This window comes from Cupressus sempervirens, chromosome 2 (genome assembly GCF_028749045.1).
Source record: "Cupressus sempervirens isolate cs-2001-9-10 chromosome 2, ASM2874904v1, whole genome shotgun sequence".
NCBI lineage: Eukaryota > Viridiplantae > Streptophyta > Pinopsida > Cupressales > Cupressaceae > Cupressus > Cupressus sempervirens.
The window spans coordinates 479,239,999-479,258,551 of NC_143119.1; the positions used below are offsets into that span (position 1 = coordinate 479,239,999).

Here is an 18,553-nt window from a genome sequence, read left to right on the forward strand (position 1 = left end):
ATGCCTCCCCAACATTGTATGTGATAGCTCTAGACATTTAGGACCCACATACTAATGTGGGGTATGATTTTGGAACATTCATTACTGATAGTATTCATCGGGAGATGGTGACAACTCAACAGGGTGAGCTTGGCAATTTCAAATTTCTACATTACTCGTTGCTTATACATCTCATCCTCTTCTACAATGTGGGCCATGTGGATTCCAGTTTCATTGAAGCTTTGGACGAATTCGGAGAGGCATTTCTTGTTCAAAGACGGACAAGATTATGGAAAAGGTTCTACTCTTTTTCTAATTCCCTCTCTTTTTATAATGATTTTGTTGCAACTATTCATAGAATGTTAGGTTCAAAATTGGAAAGATTACCTAGGTTAATTAGGAAGATTGTTAGACCAACTATGTGTTTTGATGATGAGGGACCAATTGATCATGATTAGGGCAGTGCCTTTTTGTTAGAAAAATGTACATTGATTAGAATTTTTGGTTGTTCCCAACCCCCTTATTTGTTGCCAAGATATGTACCAAAGAGGGTGGGTGTAGTGGAAATTTTCTGGCAGTTGTTATCCATGAATAGAGAATATCTAGGGCCAACCATCAAAAAGGGGTCTTTTCTGTGTAGAAATTTCAAATTAAGGGATTTTGAAATTGGTAAAGAGGCCATTGAGGAAGTTGATGCCTTCCTAAGAGAGTTAAATTTCCCCACTGCCCCCACTAGGGTTTATGACCCATATAACATTGTTAGAAGTGCTCTTAAACAAATAAGGGGTTATAATGTGGTCATTGGAAGGAAAATTTGGGAAGAGGATGTCATTAGGGATAAATTGGATGAAGATGTTTGTGCTGATAGGATGCAAAAGTGGAGAGAAATCCTCTCAGTAGAGGAAGAAATGAAGAAAGTAGATCCTAATTTCCAAGGATTCTATTCTAATTTACCCTATTTAAAAAAAATTGATAAGTGTATTAAGGAGTTTGATAACATTATGGCTCAAGTTCCTCAAAAGGCTAGAGATAGGGTAAACCCTTCTTCTCTAGAGGTAGATGTTGTATTGGAAATCAATGACGAAGAAGATCAGCCTGGCCTTTCAGACTGGGATAAAAGGGGCAAGAAGAAACAAAAAATGATTGAGGTTCCAAAAAAGGCTAGAGAGAAAGCCTTACAAATGCTTCCAAAAGGAACTGGGTATTTTGATGATGCTAGACAAAAGTTCTTAATTGATCAAGCTACTCAAGAGGAGAGGAGATCCAATAGATTAGAACTGCAGTCCATGATGCTAGATGACAAAATTATACAGGCTCAGGAATTCATGAAGGATGATGATTTTACGAAGACTGAAGAATTCAAAAGTTTTCTATATAAACTCAAATTGAATGAACTTTCTTTGCATGTAAAACCTGGAGACACAGATGAAAAAGTGTTTGAAATGGTGCAAAAGCTCCAAGCCTATGATCCTAACAGTGAAAGCCTCACTATAGAGGAGGCTAGGGAATTGGTACAAAGGAGTGGTATGATAGTTTTCCCAGGATGGGATATTAGTTCGTTATTCTTGCTTGATCAAATGAGGAGACAAGAAAAAAAAATCTCTTATGAGGAGATTAATCCATTTAGTGAGTTGGAGGGGGCAAGATTTAATATAGATAGTAAGACAATGGCTATTTGGAGTATAGCTCCAGAATCATAGAAGCCTACCCTGATGGAAATAAAAGAAAGACTGGCAGGTAATGTAATTTTCTGGAATGCACATTCAACTTCTTCAGATCAAATTTACAACCTCCAAACCACTACTGCTATGCTAGGCAAGAACAAGATTGATATTCTTCAAGAACAACTGGTACAAACATATGAAAATTACCTTGATGCCAGGAAGAAGTATGAAGAGGAAATGAAAAGAACATATGTTTTGCAATAGGCTTTGGAGGAATCAAAAGAGGAGAATGAAGATTTGAAAAGAGAAGAAAGGTCAGTAAGGGAGGTACAAGACCAGAATCTTCAAACTGACCATATAGCAGAAGAACCACATCCAGTAACACACATGGATGTGGATGAGTTTGAGATTAGCAAGGATGCAGAGATCAGGACAATGAAACAATTTTTGATTCATACAATAACTGCTTTAAAGAGAGCCTCTGTAAATGTACATAGTATGTACAATACTTCGCAGAGTAATGAATACCAATGCTCTGAGGCATTATCACTATTATCTCCATTATTTGCCCAGTGGGGGCCATACATTCAATTCTTTGATAGGTTAGTTTCTTTACTCGCATAGAAAAAGGAACTACTTAAGGAGATCATTGTTCCTATAAGGAAAATGATAAATCAAGTTAAAGAATTGAATTCATTCTTCAATGGTAAGATGCAAGCAATAAGGGGAAAATTGAAAAGCATAGCATTGGGTACTCCAGATTACATTCCAACAATTTTGAACAAGGAAGGGTGTGTCAAATCTTGGCAGGAGTGGTCTGAATCTTTTGATCTAATATTAGACCATCCAAGATTTCTAGCATTTTCAAGGGGTGAATTAAGTGCTCAAGTTGTATATGATATGATTGATATCACATACAAAATTGAAGCAGATATGAACAAAATTACTGGAGAGGGTAAAGCCATCACAGATGCAAAATGGACTAAAAACATAAGTGAATTAGAGGCAGTTAGAAATACAACATGGCCTATTGTGGATACAGATATTGCCATCTGGGAGGTTATAGCAGATATCAAGGCAATCCCTTCAGTAGAAGATGATTAGCAGAAAAGATGGTGGCCTTGGGGAATCAATTGGAGGACAAGTGTTGCAGAAGAATATCAAAGAGAAGTTGTTCATCATAATAGATTACCTTACCTTTGTAGGACATTTGCTATGGGTAATGTTGCAGTTAGAACTGGAAGACAGGCTTAATGATCACTTGCCACTTGTCACATTTTGTAATTGTTTCCCCTTTTTCTGTTAATAGATGTTACAAAAGGTTTCAAAAAATTGTAATGATTACCTTAATTGTTGTTATCTTTTGTCTTTTGTAATGATGTAACCTTTCTAAGCCTGAAGCTTGTTGCAACTCAATTGATATAAATATGAGTTCCCAAGGCTTAGAAATGGTCCGATCTATTGTTATTTTTCAGATTAAGTATAATTTTCTTTAAGAGCACAGATTGTTCCAACTCTATGTATTTCCATTATGTTTTGTAGTTCTCTGTGATGTTAATGTTAATGAAAAGTGTCATATTCTGAGATGATATTATGGCCTTTGCACATGTCTCTGACTCTCTATTATCTCTTTTTTTATTATCAAATAGCTAAATCAAGAGAAAGATACAGTGCCCAATTATTTATGGAAATCATTCACTCAATGCCCTCATCTCACTACTAAGATTACAGTCAAAACCAGGGAGTAAAATTTTCTCAAGCCCATTACAAATGAGGCATTCTCAATAAGATTTAAGATAACCATACCATGGGCTGGAGTGAAATTAATCAAATGGCTTACATTTACTTTCCAAACAAACAAGCATTCCATAATCCACATAGAGGGAACTCCCATCTCCCAACCTGTATGCATTTGATCTGTTGAAGTAGTTTAATGTCAATAACTGCAAACCATAAGCTACCATAAGCTACTCCTTAAAGGTACAAAAATAACATTATGTCAACAATAGAGTAGCAAAAATCTTGAACTCAATTTTTATAAATTGTAATTGTAATATGATTGAATATGGAAGAACTGAAGTAGAGTATAGCTATAAATTCCTTAGAACTGAATGCTACATTGCTAAATCACTTCATTGACTCAGTCTCAAATGTGATGCTTCTATATCCCATATGGACTCTAGATCCTAAAACTGACTAGTACTAATAGGTTCGTCTTCATTCTGAATCGGGTATTCAAAATTTATAAAATCTTCATCTTCATTTTGACTTTGAGACCTAAACCCATCATTTATGTTGGAATCAATAGTAGCACTGCCATCTTTTGAAGTGTTGCAAAGGCCTCATCTTTCCCGCGTGGAATTCCAAATGGCCAATGACCTATCATAAGGAAAATCTCTAACATTGTATTGAGTTACAAACAACCTCAAGCAAGTTTTTAGATTTTTGTCTAGTTTGTTTTTGACCTTTGATTTCAAAAACCCCAATGCATTGAAAATTCTCTCATCTTCCATCGACCCTAATATCATTGTTTGGCATAAATCAACAAGTTTGAAATATTTTGATATTGAGGTACGCAATACTTCACTCTGACTTATCCTTTTCCAGAGCCTTGTTATTGCACTAGGATCAAATGGATTCTTAAAGTTTTCCATCTGGTGTTTGATACACAATGCAAAAAGTTTACATTATTTTTTAAGATTATTTGAATCTAAGACTCCTTGTATTAGTTGTCCATTGCAATTTGTATGCTTTGAAAACTGTGTTATCAATTCATCAAGTTTATTATGAAACAACTTTGCACTTGGATTATGTTTGAAGTGTTTCCAAAATTGAGAAAACACACAACTCATGGCTTCAAAAATTTCTTCTCGAGGGAATCTTTCACGAATCTCACTTGAAAGTTGGTAGGAAATAGACTTCACATTTTCACTAACAGATTTAACAATCTTGTCAAAATCATCCTTTCTAATTGGTAGTACTTTGCCTCTCTTGGTTGTTTTAGATTGGTGCATTGGTATTTCAAATCCTTTCACAAACACACATAACTCATTTTTTCCATTGAATTGTAAAAAATTCTCAACATGATTCAAATTTGTAATTATCTTCCACCTTGAAAAAATTGGGCTATGACCTCTGAGATCTAAATACAAAGAATCCAGAGCCATGCATGTCATTTTATGTAAATCACTATACTCATGAATATACATAGTTCTGTCTTGGGCTTTCTTAACAAGTTTGTTCATTAAATCCAGCATGGGGAGAAGATTGGCTAAAGTTAATAGTCTCTCTATATCACTTAACTTATTTAACAAATCATGAGCTTTGTCTACTGTAAGGCGTTGCTCATATATAACTCCAATCAAGGATTGATATTCTGCTAGAACTCGTTTTGTTGGTCTGTGCAAAGATATCCATCTAGTCTCAACATCCTTGAGAATCTTATTTCCTATTGTTACTCCCTCAGAAAAAAATCTTAAATTCTGCAAAGCATTTAGGACTTCTGCAAAAGTAGGAGTGGAGCTCATGGATTAGATCTTCAACTTTTGACACTGTAGGAAAACTACTTACAATCTTATATGCTAAATTCATTTAGTGGGCCATGCAGTGTATGCCAAGCATGTAAGGTGCAATACTAGTTTGTAATCTTGCACAAAGACTAGTCCTTTGCCCTTGCATTACTGCAGCTCCATCAGCTCCGAGACACACTAACTTCTTTGCAATTGTCAAGTCATCCATACCAGCAATTTCATTCAAAGCTTTCTTAACTTCTAAATATAAATTTTCTACAATTGAATTGGCCCTCATTTTATGAACACAAAGTAGATTAGCTTGACAAACATGTTCTTTTACAATATATACATGCATACAGACCCAAGCAATGTTATCTATCGCAGTGACTTCATCTAAGGATAATGAAATGAACTTGGATTATTTTACTCTCTCTTGCACATTTTTCTTTTCCATCTCAGCAAGTTAGCTTGCCATTTCCCATTCAGCGTATATTGACGGATGTGACATAGGATAGTGAGGAACTCTCAAAAAAGATAATAAAATACCATATTCTGAAAAGTCTCTCATAGGATGCCCTCTAGATAGAATATGAAAAATAACACTCATTTGAATGGTCTTTGCCAGGTTTGCATCATTGGCTGCATGTTGAAGCCCATCCTTGATTGGATTGCCACTACTGCCACTACCAATTACCGCTATTTTCTTAAAATGCTCTTCATGTTCTATGGCATACTTAACATGAAGGTGTTCTTCCTTTGATTTCTATCTCACTGCCGTTACGTCCTTTCCATCTATGATTTTTTTTTCATAAACCTTACCAATATGTTTTTCTATAGTGTCGAGCTTTAGTTGCAACTTTTTCTCTCTTTTAGTTTTCTAAGTACAAATCATACACCTACATTCTATTGGTGGTTCATCATTGTTTGTGACTGGTTTAATAAACCAGTACTTTGCTACCCAATCAACCTAGAAAGTCCTTTTCATTTCCCACTCCCGCCCCATTTTTACATTCCTTTTTCTTTTCTTCCTACCAATATCAATATTATCTTCTGTTACAACATCTTTTGTTGTTCTAACATTGTTATCCTCATTTGATGCATTTTGATTTAATTGAATAACAACTCGATCTTCTAGTGGTGGTGAGCTATTGTGATTTCCTTTTGCACTTGTAGTTGCACAAGTTGGTGGACCAGAAACATTGTCAATTCCAAAGAAAGCCTTTATGGTAGTATCTCTAAGTTTTGGGCATTTTGATGTAAGATTAATCCCTTCATTGCCCTTGGGGGTCTTACCCTTGTCAACATGTAGCCTTCTATTGACAACCCCTTCAATTTCACTTCCTTGAGATTGAGCAATATTAGTTGGAGACTCACCCTCCCCTGACATCTCGATGATCAATCCACTAGCAATCCATTTACTTCCCTGAGAATAAGCAGTGTTAGTTTCAGACTAGGAATTGAAACTTAAAGAGAAAAAGGAAAATTTCAAATCTGATTTTTGATAGTTAGTGAATTGACATTCCATGACAAAGGAAATAAAGGTGGTCAATATCCATGCATGCAAGCTTTAAAAACCATTAACATCGCCACCAAATTGCAGCATTGTGTCCACTTTTTGAAAAATTTCTAATGAAAATGAGATACAAAAGGAAACTGTAGATAAGCTTCTTATTAAATTATACTAGATAAGCTCAAGAAGAGTATTTTACAGCACATACCACCACTTGTGGAAGCTATCTCTGCAGTCTGAGTCGTGCTTGTGATGTGTCCTATGCTGCCAAAAATTTGAAGGAGTGCCAGCGGTATTTAGTGAATGTCTTATTGCTTGGGCGAATTCAGATTTATACAAATCAATTACCAATTTACCACACAAAATGAGCCGACTCCTCCATGGCAAAATGAAAGTGTGTTGGCGAAACGAGCCGACTCCTCCACTTTCCCTAAGGTGAGATGAGCCGATTCCTCCACGATAAAATGAAAGTGTGTTGGAAAATTCCCCCATACTGCATGAAATCAAAACTTGAAACTTGGCAAACATTACCAGATGAGCATTACCTGGTTGGTTGCGTGAAAGGCGAATATTGCCAGGAAAAAACTCAAATGTAAAGTTTTCCTTGGCGATTACTAAACTTGACAATGCTAGGCAACCAAGTAAACCCGACAAAGCTTGGCGACTAGGGAAACCATGGAAGGGCTCACAAATCGCCAAAAGTAACACCAACAAAACCTCAAATTCGCCAAAATATAAAATTCACCACTATATTATACCCTGGTTTTCACTTAACATTGTTGAAGCTATAAAGCTAATGGTCAAGGGTTGCAAGGGGATGGTTTTGGCCCCCTTTCTCATTCATATTTTGCATGTATTGAACATATAGTTGTATGAGTCATGCTTGCAATTTTTAGAAAGATCTCTTTAATTAAGACTATATAACTTAATTTCTATATGTTATGAGATGTCATGTTTTCATGCAAGTTTGAAAGTTGTTATAGCTATGAAAGTTCATGAGAAATAATATGAAAGATATATTTTACCAGGTTTTTCCAAGTACATTTGTGTGCCTATTCTTTATTATTCTTCTTTATATTTGTTTTGCACTATTAGCTTTTACAACAATACACATAAAGGAAATAGAGTGGATTGACAACTTTTTAGTGCTTGAAGATTAGGTGAAGGGAAGGAGTTTGGTGGTGGCCATCAAAGGAAAAATGCATTAACGACAATCAATGTGGTCACATTAATGCAAAGGGAGAAGATTCACATCCACATATGAGAGTAGATAGAGAGTAATCTACTGATGCCATTGATATATCAAGTTTGAAAGGCCGAAGAACATGTTGAAGAGTGAAAATGAAAGAATATACACTACAACTTTCCTTGACTCAAGAGAGAGACAAATGAGATTTTGTGGGAAGATTGCAAATAGTAGATTGTTGAATAATTTTAAAGTAGTGGATAAAGAAGTCTTGTAAGCGATAAAGTTGGCTTTTGGGGATGTTTTCTTGAACTTAGAGTGTCACAATTGTATGAACTCATATGTCTCCTCCATGTTTCTTGTGTGGGTGTTCAAGCTAAGATATAATAGAGCCCCATCTAAATGACTCATGGAGTTACTAGTCTAGTCAAAGTATTGGGTGAATATACAATGTGGAGTAGGTGGTAGGAGGTGTTCTCATGTCCTTGGATGATGGTTAGTGGCCAAAACTAATGCTCCCCTAGAACAAAGTTTGGATCTTATTCTTCATCTAGAATATTAAGGAATGCATAGATATTCATAAGATGTTGGTAGCAAGTAGCTTAGTGAAATTAAAGGAACTAGAGGGGAAGTTTGAGAATACAACAATGCTAGTGACAAGTTGAGTTGGTCGAATGATGTCAAAGTTGAGGATTAAATCATATAGATAGTGACAAGATTCATTGTTTTCTTTCTCTCCCTCTACATTGTAAGCAAATTTCACTATTTTAACATTTTTGTTAGTTCTTGACAATGTACACGAGTGTGGCCCGAGACAATTTAAAAAAAAAAAAAAAACATATATTATTAGATTTAAATTATATAATTTAGTTTTTAAAAAATAATTTTATAATGATATAAATAAAAACAAATAATTTAATATTACTTGTAATTATGAATAAGTAACAATCATAAACTAATGTGTAAAATATAAATATTTTAAAATTTTGTTTATATAATTATTTGACAAATTATAAACATAATTACAAGTTTACTTAATATCCACTTTTCCATAATTAGGCCGAGCATTTAAATCTAGATAAGACCATTATAAATTCTTCCATTTGTATATCACTATAATGTTTAAAAAAATAAAATACATACGAAAAAAAATTCTAAACTTTACAAGATAAGGATTTTCAAAAGTCATAGGTATGACAACACCACCTTATGACTACTCGTAAAATTAAATAATCTTCTTGTATGTTTTAGTAATCATATTTAGAATATAATAACATATTTTCAAATTCAATTTTTTTACTTAATAATACAATTACAATTTTAAAATTTCTAGCAAATCATATATAAAATTGATTTTAAGATAAAGCATATTTTATCATACTAACTTTTTTATTAAATAAATAATTATTATATATATTTGATTAAAAAACTATAGTATTATATCATATGTATGCACTCCAAGCCTCTAGGAATGAAGGTAATGAGAAAAGAAAGATTCTCTGAAAAATAAAGACAACATAAAAGAAAGATTTTAACGACATTCACGAGGCCAAAACAGACCTAGGAATAGGAATAATACAGAGCCTTTCAACAACGGAACATATGTACTTAAACAGGCCGTAACCTCCTCTCAACATCTGTCAACATCTCTAATTGAAGTTTGTTATTATAATAATTTGCTTCATACCATGTCCCGCACGTGTGTAGGAATGTGGCGATTTTTTAACCATTAAATCCTAATCTGACTCAGTTTTACAATAATAATAATAATAATAATAATATTCTTGCAGTTAATATGAGCCGGACTAAGTTTCATGATCCATTGTTTCTCCAATAGTTTCATAATAAATGAGTGGTGTGTACTGTTCCATGAAGTCCCTCCAGAAACAGTACGCAGAAAGGTACAGCCTCTGCAAGTCTTATCAACTAAACAGAGAAGCAATGCAAAGTTTACGTACTGTTTACAAGTTCTAACTTCGAAACGCTGAATGCATTTTCAGGGGGAGGAGGCGGAGAAAATGGCGTTGGATAGTTTAGTGCAGGGCAAGTGCACTTTGAAGGGCATCCCCGGTGATGGCGCGGGTGGGAGAGGGAATTGGGCGCATTCGTACTCATCCATAACGTGTGGCTGGCCTTGTTCCAACACAAAGCTCTGCTCAGCCACAGTGAAGGCCAGGGCGGTTGTCACTCCCGCTCACACTAACATAAAGTTTGAAGACGAAGAAGATTTCATCAAAGCTGGTGGAAGCGAAATTCAATATGTACAAATGCAGGCCACAAAGACCACTGACCAGCCAAACATTGCGGATAAGGTACCTCAAAACTCTCCTTTCTTAGGACTAGCATCATTTTTTCATGATGAATAGTTGTGTACTTCTATATGGTTTCTCAGGTCTAGCATATTTTTTCATGATGAATAGGTGTATACGTCTACTTCTGTATGCTACGCACTTAATAATGTAGTGTCTCTCAATTTCAACTACTCATTTGCTACAGAAAATGCTAGTTTTTCTTCCTACTATTCCTTAAAGACCGTTCATATATTCTATCACATCTAAGATGATTAGAACTCTCTCAATTATGTTATTAAAACTCAACTTCTCTTCCTAATTGCAACCCCCAAATAGAATTTTTAATAACATTTCCACCTAAAATGGAACGCTTCAATATAGTGTACTTTTTTCCAGCCAATCTGAGTTATCCATCTAATAGTCCTAAATTTTTCTCATGTCTGCATTTGTACCAGTATTAGAACATTCTTACAAATTAATATTTTTTATTGAATAAAATAAAAAATAAATTACATAATAAGGAGCAACTAAATTATTGTTAGAGAATGATGAGCGAGGCATTGACTAAGGCCTAAACTAGAACTTCTCAAATATTTACTATTATACTTCATCCAAATTTTTTCCTTTATAGTTTAATTCCTCCTCAACAATTATTTCAGAACATCTGGGAAACATCCTAACGTCAGCCAATATTTTTATTATTAATATATCCTACCTACGAAGAAATAGAGATGAATTAGCTTCACTTCATTGTGAATTATATGCAAAGGATGGCTTCATGGAATCGAAGAAGTGGACGGTATAAAATGATATAAGGAGAAGCTTAAAGTGCTTAGGAATCACGTCATTTCAATGTCATTGGAAGAAATTTAAGAGGAGTTGCACAAGAATGGATGAGACATAGGGTCTTGGAAGGTTGGAAACCCATACTAACATTGGAGGCCATTGAAAACAGTGAAATAATATGTTTTCTGATAATTTTCTCTACACTCGAGGTTCCTCCACCTTCATGATTCCCCCGCCCCACCAAAATATATGTTAACAAAATACTGCTTTCAATATAACTTTATTGAACCCAATATCTATATGGTCCGAGAGCTGTTAAGGTGCTCAAATGGGTGCATTTGTGATTTGCCAGGTATTCGCTACGTCAATGGGAGAAGGATTAATTAACTATTCCTTTTAATAATATTGATTGGGTCTTTGGCTTTCTCAGGTTTGCGATTTATGCAATACTTAGAATGTGATGCCTTTTCATGGGTTGTTCCTCGATTAAACATTTGGCTGTCGGATGTGATGTATTTCCACTTTTGTTGAAGTGGGTTGTATTTGATGTGTATTTTTTAATTAAAAATGGCAATTCGTTTTTTGAGTGCTTACCCTTGGCTGTTGTGTACTTCAGTTGCTGAACATTAATCTACTTGCAGTATTGCATTGCTATATGCTAAACTCAAAACGGTTTCTTTTAATTCAGAACTATGGAATTGATGCTCTTACCAATTTCTTATTTAGAGTTGAGAAAGGTTGTTCTTGCTGTAATATATCATGTTCTCTCAAAAGGTGTATATATACTTTTCTGTTGTAAATACATCCTACCACCATGGCTATGAGACCACCAGATTGTACGGCCTTGTAGTGTACTTTATAAGTTTAAACTTTGAAAATACATTATGGGGATGTGCATTTTAGTGGCCCCATAGACGATGCCGCAAGGGTACTGCTTGCTAGAAAAATACATCACATTCAAAGGATCGTATTGTTGAAGGATAGTATGCAAGATGGAAGATAGACAGGTGATTAAAAATGGTTACATTGGGTTACTTTTTACTTTATTGATCAAATATGTTCTCAAGATGGTACTTTTTCAGATAATGATCACACTGTACAATCAACCTTATTATAAAATGTCTCTTGACCATTGACCAATGAGGTATAACATGTGGGATACATTCACACTTGTGTTGCCACATTATACAATTAAAATATCTTGTAATAAATGTGGGACAAATTTGAACAAATGAACAATAACATATTCTACCACCACCCTCAACCTAAATTTGGAGGATATACAATCACATTCAAGCACATTTGACAAGAAAGACACTATCATTGAGAATACCTCTGATTCATGACAAGCTCTTTGAGACATGATTGCTCCAAAACGGTGACAAACTTATCCTCAACCTAGGTTACTAGGAAATGTGCCTTCAGATCCTTGGGACATGTCCCTAGGACCGGACGTGACTTCTGCATCCGAGATGTCTCTAGAGACTGTTGGGGTGCTCAGGTTCTCAGACTCTGGCGTCTCTTGATGACTCCAAGTGCCCCACAAATATTTTTATATCCCTCATTCTAAACTAGGTCAAACATGTGTTAAAAACAATAAGCAAAAAACTTAGCAAAAAATGCAAAATATTTGTCTTAGGAAATTAAGTTTTCAACTCAGCTTAGGAAAGTAGTAATTATAAGTCAGTAATTCTTTTAATAGTAGAGCACCTGGTATAATAGTAATAATATTTTTCATTATTAGTTAGGAAAATTTAAATGCAAGGAAGAGCATCTCATATGACAGTAATTATTTATATTCGCATCTCATAAGCAGGGTAAGGATTTCATTTTTCTATTTGACAAGCTCAGAGATATTTTTCTATGTGATGATAATTTCTGGGAATTATTAATTTATATTACAAAAATTGCTGTCTCAAGTTCCCCATCTTCTGTTTTTGAAAATTTGCCCTACCAGTTCCAGTCTCCAAGTACCACCATCTCCTGGTAACATTTCTCTCCATCAATGCTTTGGTGAAGATATCTGCCCCTTGGTCCTTCTAAACATAGCCAGTCAAAATTTTTGAAGCTCTTAACAGTTTGTGAATCTTGTCAAACATGATGTCAATAATCTCAGTCCTTGCATGTATGACATGATATTTGGCAATCTGAAGAGCATTCTGATTGCCACAATACATCAGCAACACATATTTTAGCAAATAGAAGTGATCTAGTATCTTGTGTAACCACATTGCTTTGTTTGATGTTTTAGCTAATCTAATGTACTTTGCCTTTGTTGTTCATTCTAAAACACTATTTTGCTTCTTTGGAGAGAATGAAATAGTTGAGTTTTTGAACTTGAAGACATGGCCTAAAACAGACATACTGTCATCTTGGTTGCCAACTCAATCTAAATTTGGATATCCAGGTTGAATGCATTGACTTCCTCCTTTGAGCTCAAAGCCAAAATCCAAAGCACCCTTTACATATCTTAAGATTTGCCTCACAACTTTCATGTGACAACTTTTTCGTGCTTCCATGAACTTGGCCACCTCTCTAACAACAAAAGAAATATCGGGATGAAAGTGGGTAAGGTATAGCATACTTCCAATATTTTGTAGTATCTCCTCCCTTCATTTGTCAACTTCATACCAATATCACCTCTCCATTCTGTATCTTGAATCTTGTCAGAAATTGTTTGGCATACTAGGATTGAGAGACAGGAAACCTGTACCATTCCTGCCAAACTTGCAAAGCTAGAAAGTAGTGAAGCAATTTCAATTTGTCATCTTCAACTAGCTTTCTCATTTCAACAAACAAATTGACGTTGTGTCCTTTCCTTAGATCATCCACATAGATAACAATAATGAGAGTATCCCAATCAGTTTCCTCAACATACAAACTGGGAGTTTAGCAAAGTTTTTAAGATCCAGCTCCTTGAGATATTGACTAATATTCTCATTTAGTGTATGACATGCTTGCTTCAAGCTATACAATGACCTCTTTAGTTATAAATAAAATGTTCATCATTTACGTTCACAAACCAAGGGGGTTGCTGCACGAAGATCTTTTTCTTCAAATTAAAATGAAGAAACACTTTCTTTCCATCTAGCTGATGCACCTACTGCTTCTATTTTCCCTCAATTGTGAGAATTATTCTTATCATAGTGAACCTTGAAACTTGAGCAAACATCTCATTATAGCCAATGCCTTAGATATATGGGTATACCTTGGCTACAGGTCTTGTTTTATAACCTTCCTCTTAGAGGTGAATTTGGTCCTTATTAGCATTTTAATTTGTCTAGATGGAGTCAACTCATGTCAAAACAATATGCAAGATAAAATGTCTCTCCAAATTGTAAGGGAAACTTCTTGAGATTTAAAACTACCTTAACACTAAGATATAGACAAATCTATAGTTACAGACACCATCCAATATTTTTTGTAGGGTAATGAAAGAACTATCCACTTGTTAGCATTTTAATTTGTCTAGATGGAGTCAACTCGTGTCAAAACAATATGCAAGTTAAAATGTCTCTCCAAATTGTCTCTCCAAATTGTAAGGGAAACTCCTTGAGATTTAAAACTACCTTAACACTAAGATATAGGCAAATCTATAGTTACAGACACCATCCAATATTTTCTGTAGGGTAATGAAAGAACCATCCAAAAATTTGCAGCCTCTTGAATGCTGAGTGGGTGTTCCCCTTCACAAGTCAGCAGTTCTTTACTAGTTGGAAGGCCCCTTCTAAGAATACTCTGATTGCTAAATTGTGGGACTTCATTCTTCTGTATGTGGGATGGGGTATTTGGAAGGAGCACAATGATAGGATCTTTAGAGATGTGGAATTCAGTCCTAATTAGGTCTTCCATAAGATTAAGATCGTTATGATTGAGAATGTTAATTCTTCATAATTGGAATTTGAAAAGCTTGAGTATGGGTGTTCATAGACCTAATCCTAGGGAACATGCTAGGTGGGATTGCCCTCCTGAGAATTGGTTTAAGATAAACTTTGTGTCAGCCGACTAGATGGTCCCGGCGGTGTTTCTGTAGCCGACGGAATGATTGTCGTCAGTGTTTTGTATTTTGTAGCCGACGGGTAAATAGTTTGTAGTGGACATAATGTTTGTGGCCGACGGATTCCTTCGGGAAGGTTCGGCGGATAGTATTTATATCCTGTCTGGGATCATTGTAAATCATCATCATCTATCATTCAATCTTATCTTATCAAGCATAATGTATGTCTGGCATATGCAAATATAATTTTGCTATTCTGTTCCATTGTCTGTATGCGTTGATTTCTTTACCAGTACGGTAAACATTTGGCGCCGTTGCCATATGAATCTAGAAGGTGGGAGGAATGAAGATTAATGCCAAATCAGCTTAACAAGGATCGAAATAAGGTCAAGGGAAAAGATGGAATCCGTATTGCGCAAGAGAATTTAATTCTGGCACAGCAAGCCGAACGCCGACGGAGATTTCAGAAGATTGCCGACAGAAACAGAAGCGCGGAGGAATTGTTGGAGGAGACTTGACAGCGGGTGGAGTTGGTGGAAGAAGCACGGGAGGAGTTCTTGAATTTGTGTTTGCTGAGGGAAGAGAATTTAGACGGAAGAGCATCGACTCGCACGGCTCGGAGTGCCGAGAGAGCACGAGCGTAGAGTGACCTCTTCGTCCGGGATACACTTCCGCGGGAGACAAATTCAGAAGATCCTTTTTCTTCACCAAGGTTTGCAGTTGTTGAGTTTGATGGTGTGGGAAAACAGTCCGCCGGTATAGGAGTGCAGTCCTTCGGTGTGGAAGAGCAGTCTGCCGGTGTGGGAGTGTAGATCGCCGGTGTGGGAGTGTAGTCCGCTAGTGTGGGAGAGCAGTCCACCGGTGTGGGAGTACAGTCCGCCAGTGTGGGAGAGCAATCCGCCGGTGTGGGAGTGCAGTCTGCTGGTGTGGGAGTGCAGACCGCTGGGGTGGGAGTGCAGACCACCGGTGTGAGAGACTAGTCCGCCGATGTGGGAGTGCAGTCCGCCGGTGTGGGAGACCAGTCCGCCGGTGTGGGAGTGCAGACCGCCGGTGTGGGAGTGAAGAGCGCCAGTGTTGCAGGACCGAGCAACCCCTGTTTATAGAAACCAATTGTGATGGCAGGACCAAAAGAGAAATTGCCGAAGTTCAATGGCGATGGTATGGTCGATCCTATTCGACATTGCAAAACATGTGAAACGATCTGGAAGGCAAATGAGATAACTGATGAAGACGACTGGATGAGGCAATTTTCGGCCACCCTACGAGGCGTAGCAATTGATTGGTTCACTGATACAGATCCACAAAAGCTAAACAGTTGGGATAACATTAAAAAGGAGTTTTTGGCAGAATTTAAACTGTTGCGGGATGATAATGAAATTGTAGCAGAGATCTCCAATACTAAGCAGGGGAAGAACGAAACCGTTCGCATTTACACCAGGAAATTAAAAGACTTGATAAACAAAATGGAAAGTAAGCCGGCGGACGGACTTTAGAAAGATGGTTCGTGGAAGGCCTACGCTCGAAGTTGCGGAGGAAAATGAAAATTGTGCCACCGTCGTCATACACAGAAGCTTATAACAGAGCATTGGACCTCGAAAGCGAGTTGAAGACAAAGAAGAAGACGAAGACTAGCTCATCTGATTCGGATGACGAGGAGCCTGCTGGAGGTGATAGCAGCGACGATGAAGGCAACAGTAAGAAGGTTCGTGCCCTCCAGAAGGACATGATCCGCATGATGAAGGAGTTTAAAAACATGCAGAAGGAGCCAAAAGGCAGTGAGCTGTGGTGCACGGAGTGTAAGATCGACGGTCATACTAAAGGATCGTGTCCAAAGAACCAATTCTGTGACATTTGTCAGATCATGGGCCATTCGACAAAAGAGTGCCCCTTTAACATGAAGACAAGAGGATCTCCGCAGGTGCTTCTCACACAGGAGGCTTCCCCGTCGGGCAGTAGCGGAAATACGAATAGTGCAGGTGCCGCATCTAGAGGATACAGGAATAATAGCAGAGGGCAAAATAACAACAATACAAATAATAACAATAATAATGGGAGCCGAAGTCGAACTTAGTATGATGCAAACAGACGGTCAATTGTTCAATGCTGAGCATGTAATTTGTGGGGTCATTTTGCATGGGATTGTACAGCGGCAAACACACTGAAATTATTATGCAGATGGTGCGGACCTGGCGATCACGAAGATTCCAAGTGTCCAAAGTCTGGAGTAAACTTGATCACTGTCGGCACGGATGTAGAGGAGGTTTTGGCAATTACACGGAGGCAAGCGGAGGAAAAAAGAAAATTGGGGGAAGCGTAGCCGGAAATTGGAAAGGCATCGTCAGCAGGGACATCTCAGTTGAAGGACATCACCGACACCTTGGCAAAGAACTTCGCAGAACAAAACATTGTACGACAGATCTTACAAACAGAGATACCGGTCAAGATAAGTGACCTTCTCACAATGCAACAGTTACGGACGGCCATCCTGAATCATACACCGTTTTTGAAAGCAACGGAGGACACAGGAAGGGATAGTAGGGAAGTGATGACAACAGACCCAATGCTGTTGGCACTCACATCCAGATGGCATCCTGCGGTCGTCAAGATGGGGATCTTGGGAAACGTTCTGAAAGACACAATTATCGACAGAGGGTCCGGTGTGAATGTGTTGCCGGAGGATACTTGGAAGAAGTTGGGAAAGTCGATGCTGTGGCCACCTACATTCCAGTTGCTCACGACGGACCAGCACGGGATCAAACCGTTAGGAACCTTGAGGGCGCAACCGGTAACCATTGGTACGCAACCATTTTTATTGGATTTTGTGGTCATTCCATCGAAAAGAAAAGGATATGATGTTATTCTCGGACGGACTTGGTTGGTGCAAGCAAAAGTAAAACATGATTGGAAACGAAATACCTTATCAATGGAGCGCAGAGGCAAAAGATTCATAATTGACTTGCACACACAAATGGTAGGTGAGGAGGCAGCATCGTTAGACTCAGAAGGTGAAGGTGACAGTGACGATGAAAGAAATGACGATGAAGGAAAGAGGAGAATGGAACCGAACGACGAAGGAGTATTGACACTAGAAGGAGGATCGAATGATGACGACCTAGACTCAGTGAATGGCCTTTACCACTGGCAGATAGAAGACTACGAATTGTTTTCGAGCTGCAATATGTTAAAGGTCTATGAAGGTGACAAAACCAAGGAGAATGAATACAGCGAAGTCGAAGGAGGAAAGGTGGAAGTTGAGGGGAAGAACATCTAGTCCAAACCCAGAAAAAAGATAGATCCCACCATCCGGTACACGGTGAACAGACCACATAGAAAGAAGAGAATGTATCGCACCGCAAAATTAGTTGAAGGGTGCCAAGGAAATAATCCAAATGCGCGACGATCGCACGCATAGTGGGCGACGCAGGTGACACAGAACAAATGTAAGGCATGGCATGACAAACATCTCAAACTCAACAGGTTTCAGTTGAGGCAGCTACTACTCAAGTATGACGGGCAAAATGAAATCAAGCTGGGGAAGTTCAAAGTCAGATGGGTTGGACCATACTAGATCCGAGAAGTCGGCAACAATGGAGCAATTAAATTGTCAACCTTGGATGGGGAAGAGATC

At 37.3% G+C, this 18,553-nt stretch overlaps 1 protein-coding gene across 2 annotated transcripts in view; it reads left to right on the forward strand.

The window, feature by feature from the left end:
- Nucleotides 1-18,553, forward strand: part of LUT2 (Lycopene beta/epsilon cyclase protein) — a 227,188-nt gene that overhangs the window by 31,598 nt on the left and 177,037 nt on the right. Inside the window, exons 1-2 of one of the 2 annotated variants that reach the window (XM_089814294.1) lie at nucleotides 9,400-9,752; nucleotides 9,852-10,163. In XM_089814294.1, coding sequence (XP_089670420.1) covers nucleotides 9,666-9,752; nucleotides 9,852-10,163 — 399 coding nt within the window. In that variant the 5' untranslated portion in view covers nucleotides 9,400-9,665. Of the gene's footprint in view, nucleotides 1-9,399; nucleotides 9,753-9,851; nucleotides 10,164-18,553 lie in introns of those variants that run through there. The other variant, XM_089814295.1, reaches the window with a different exon arrangement.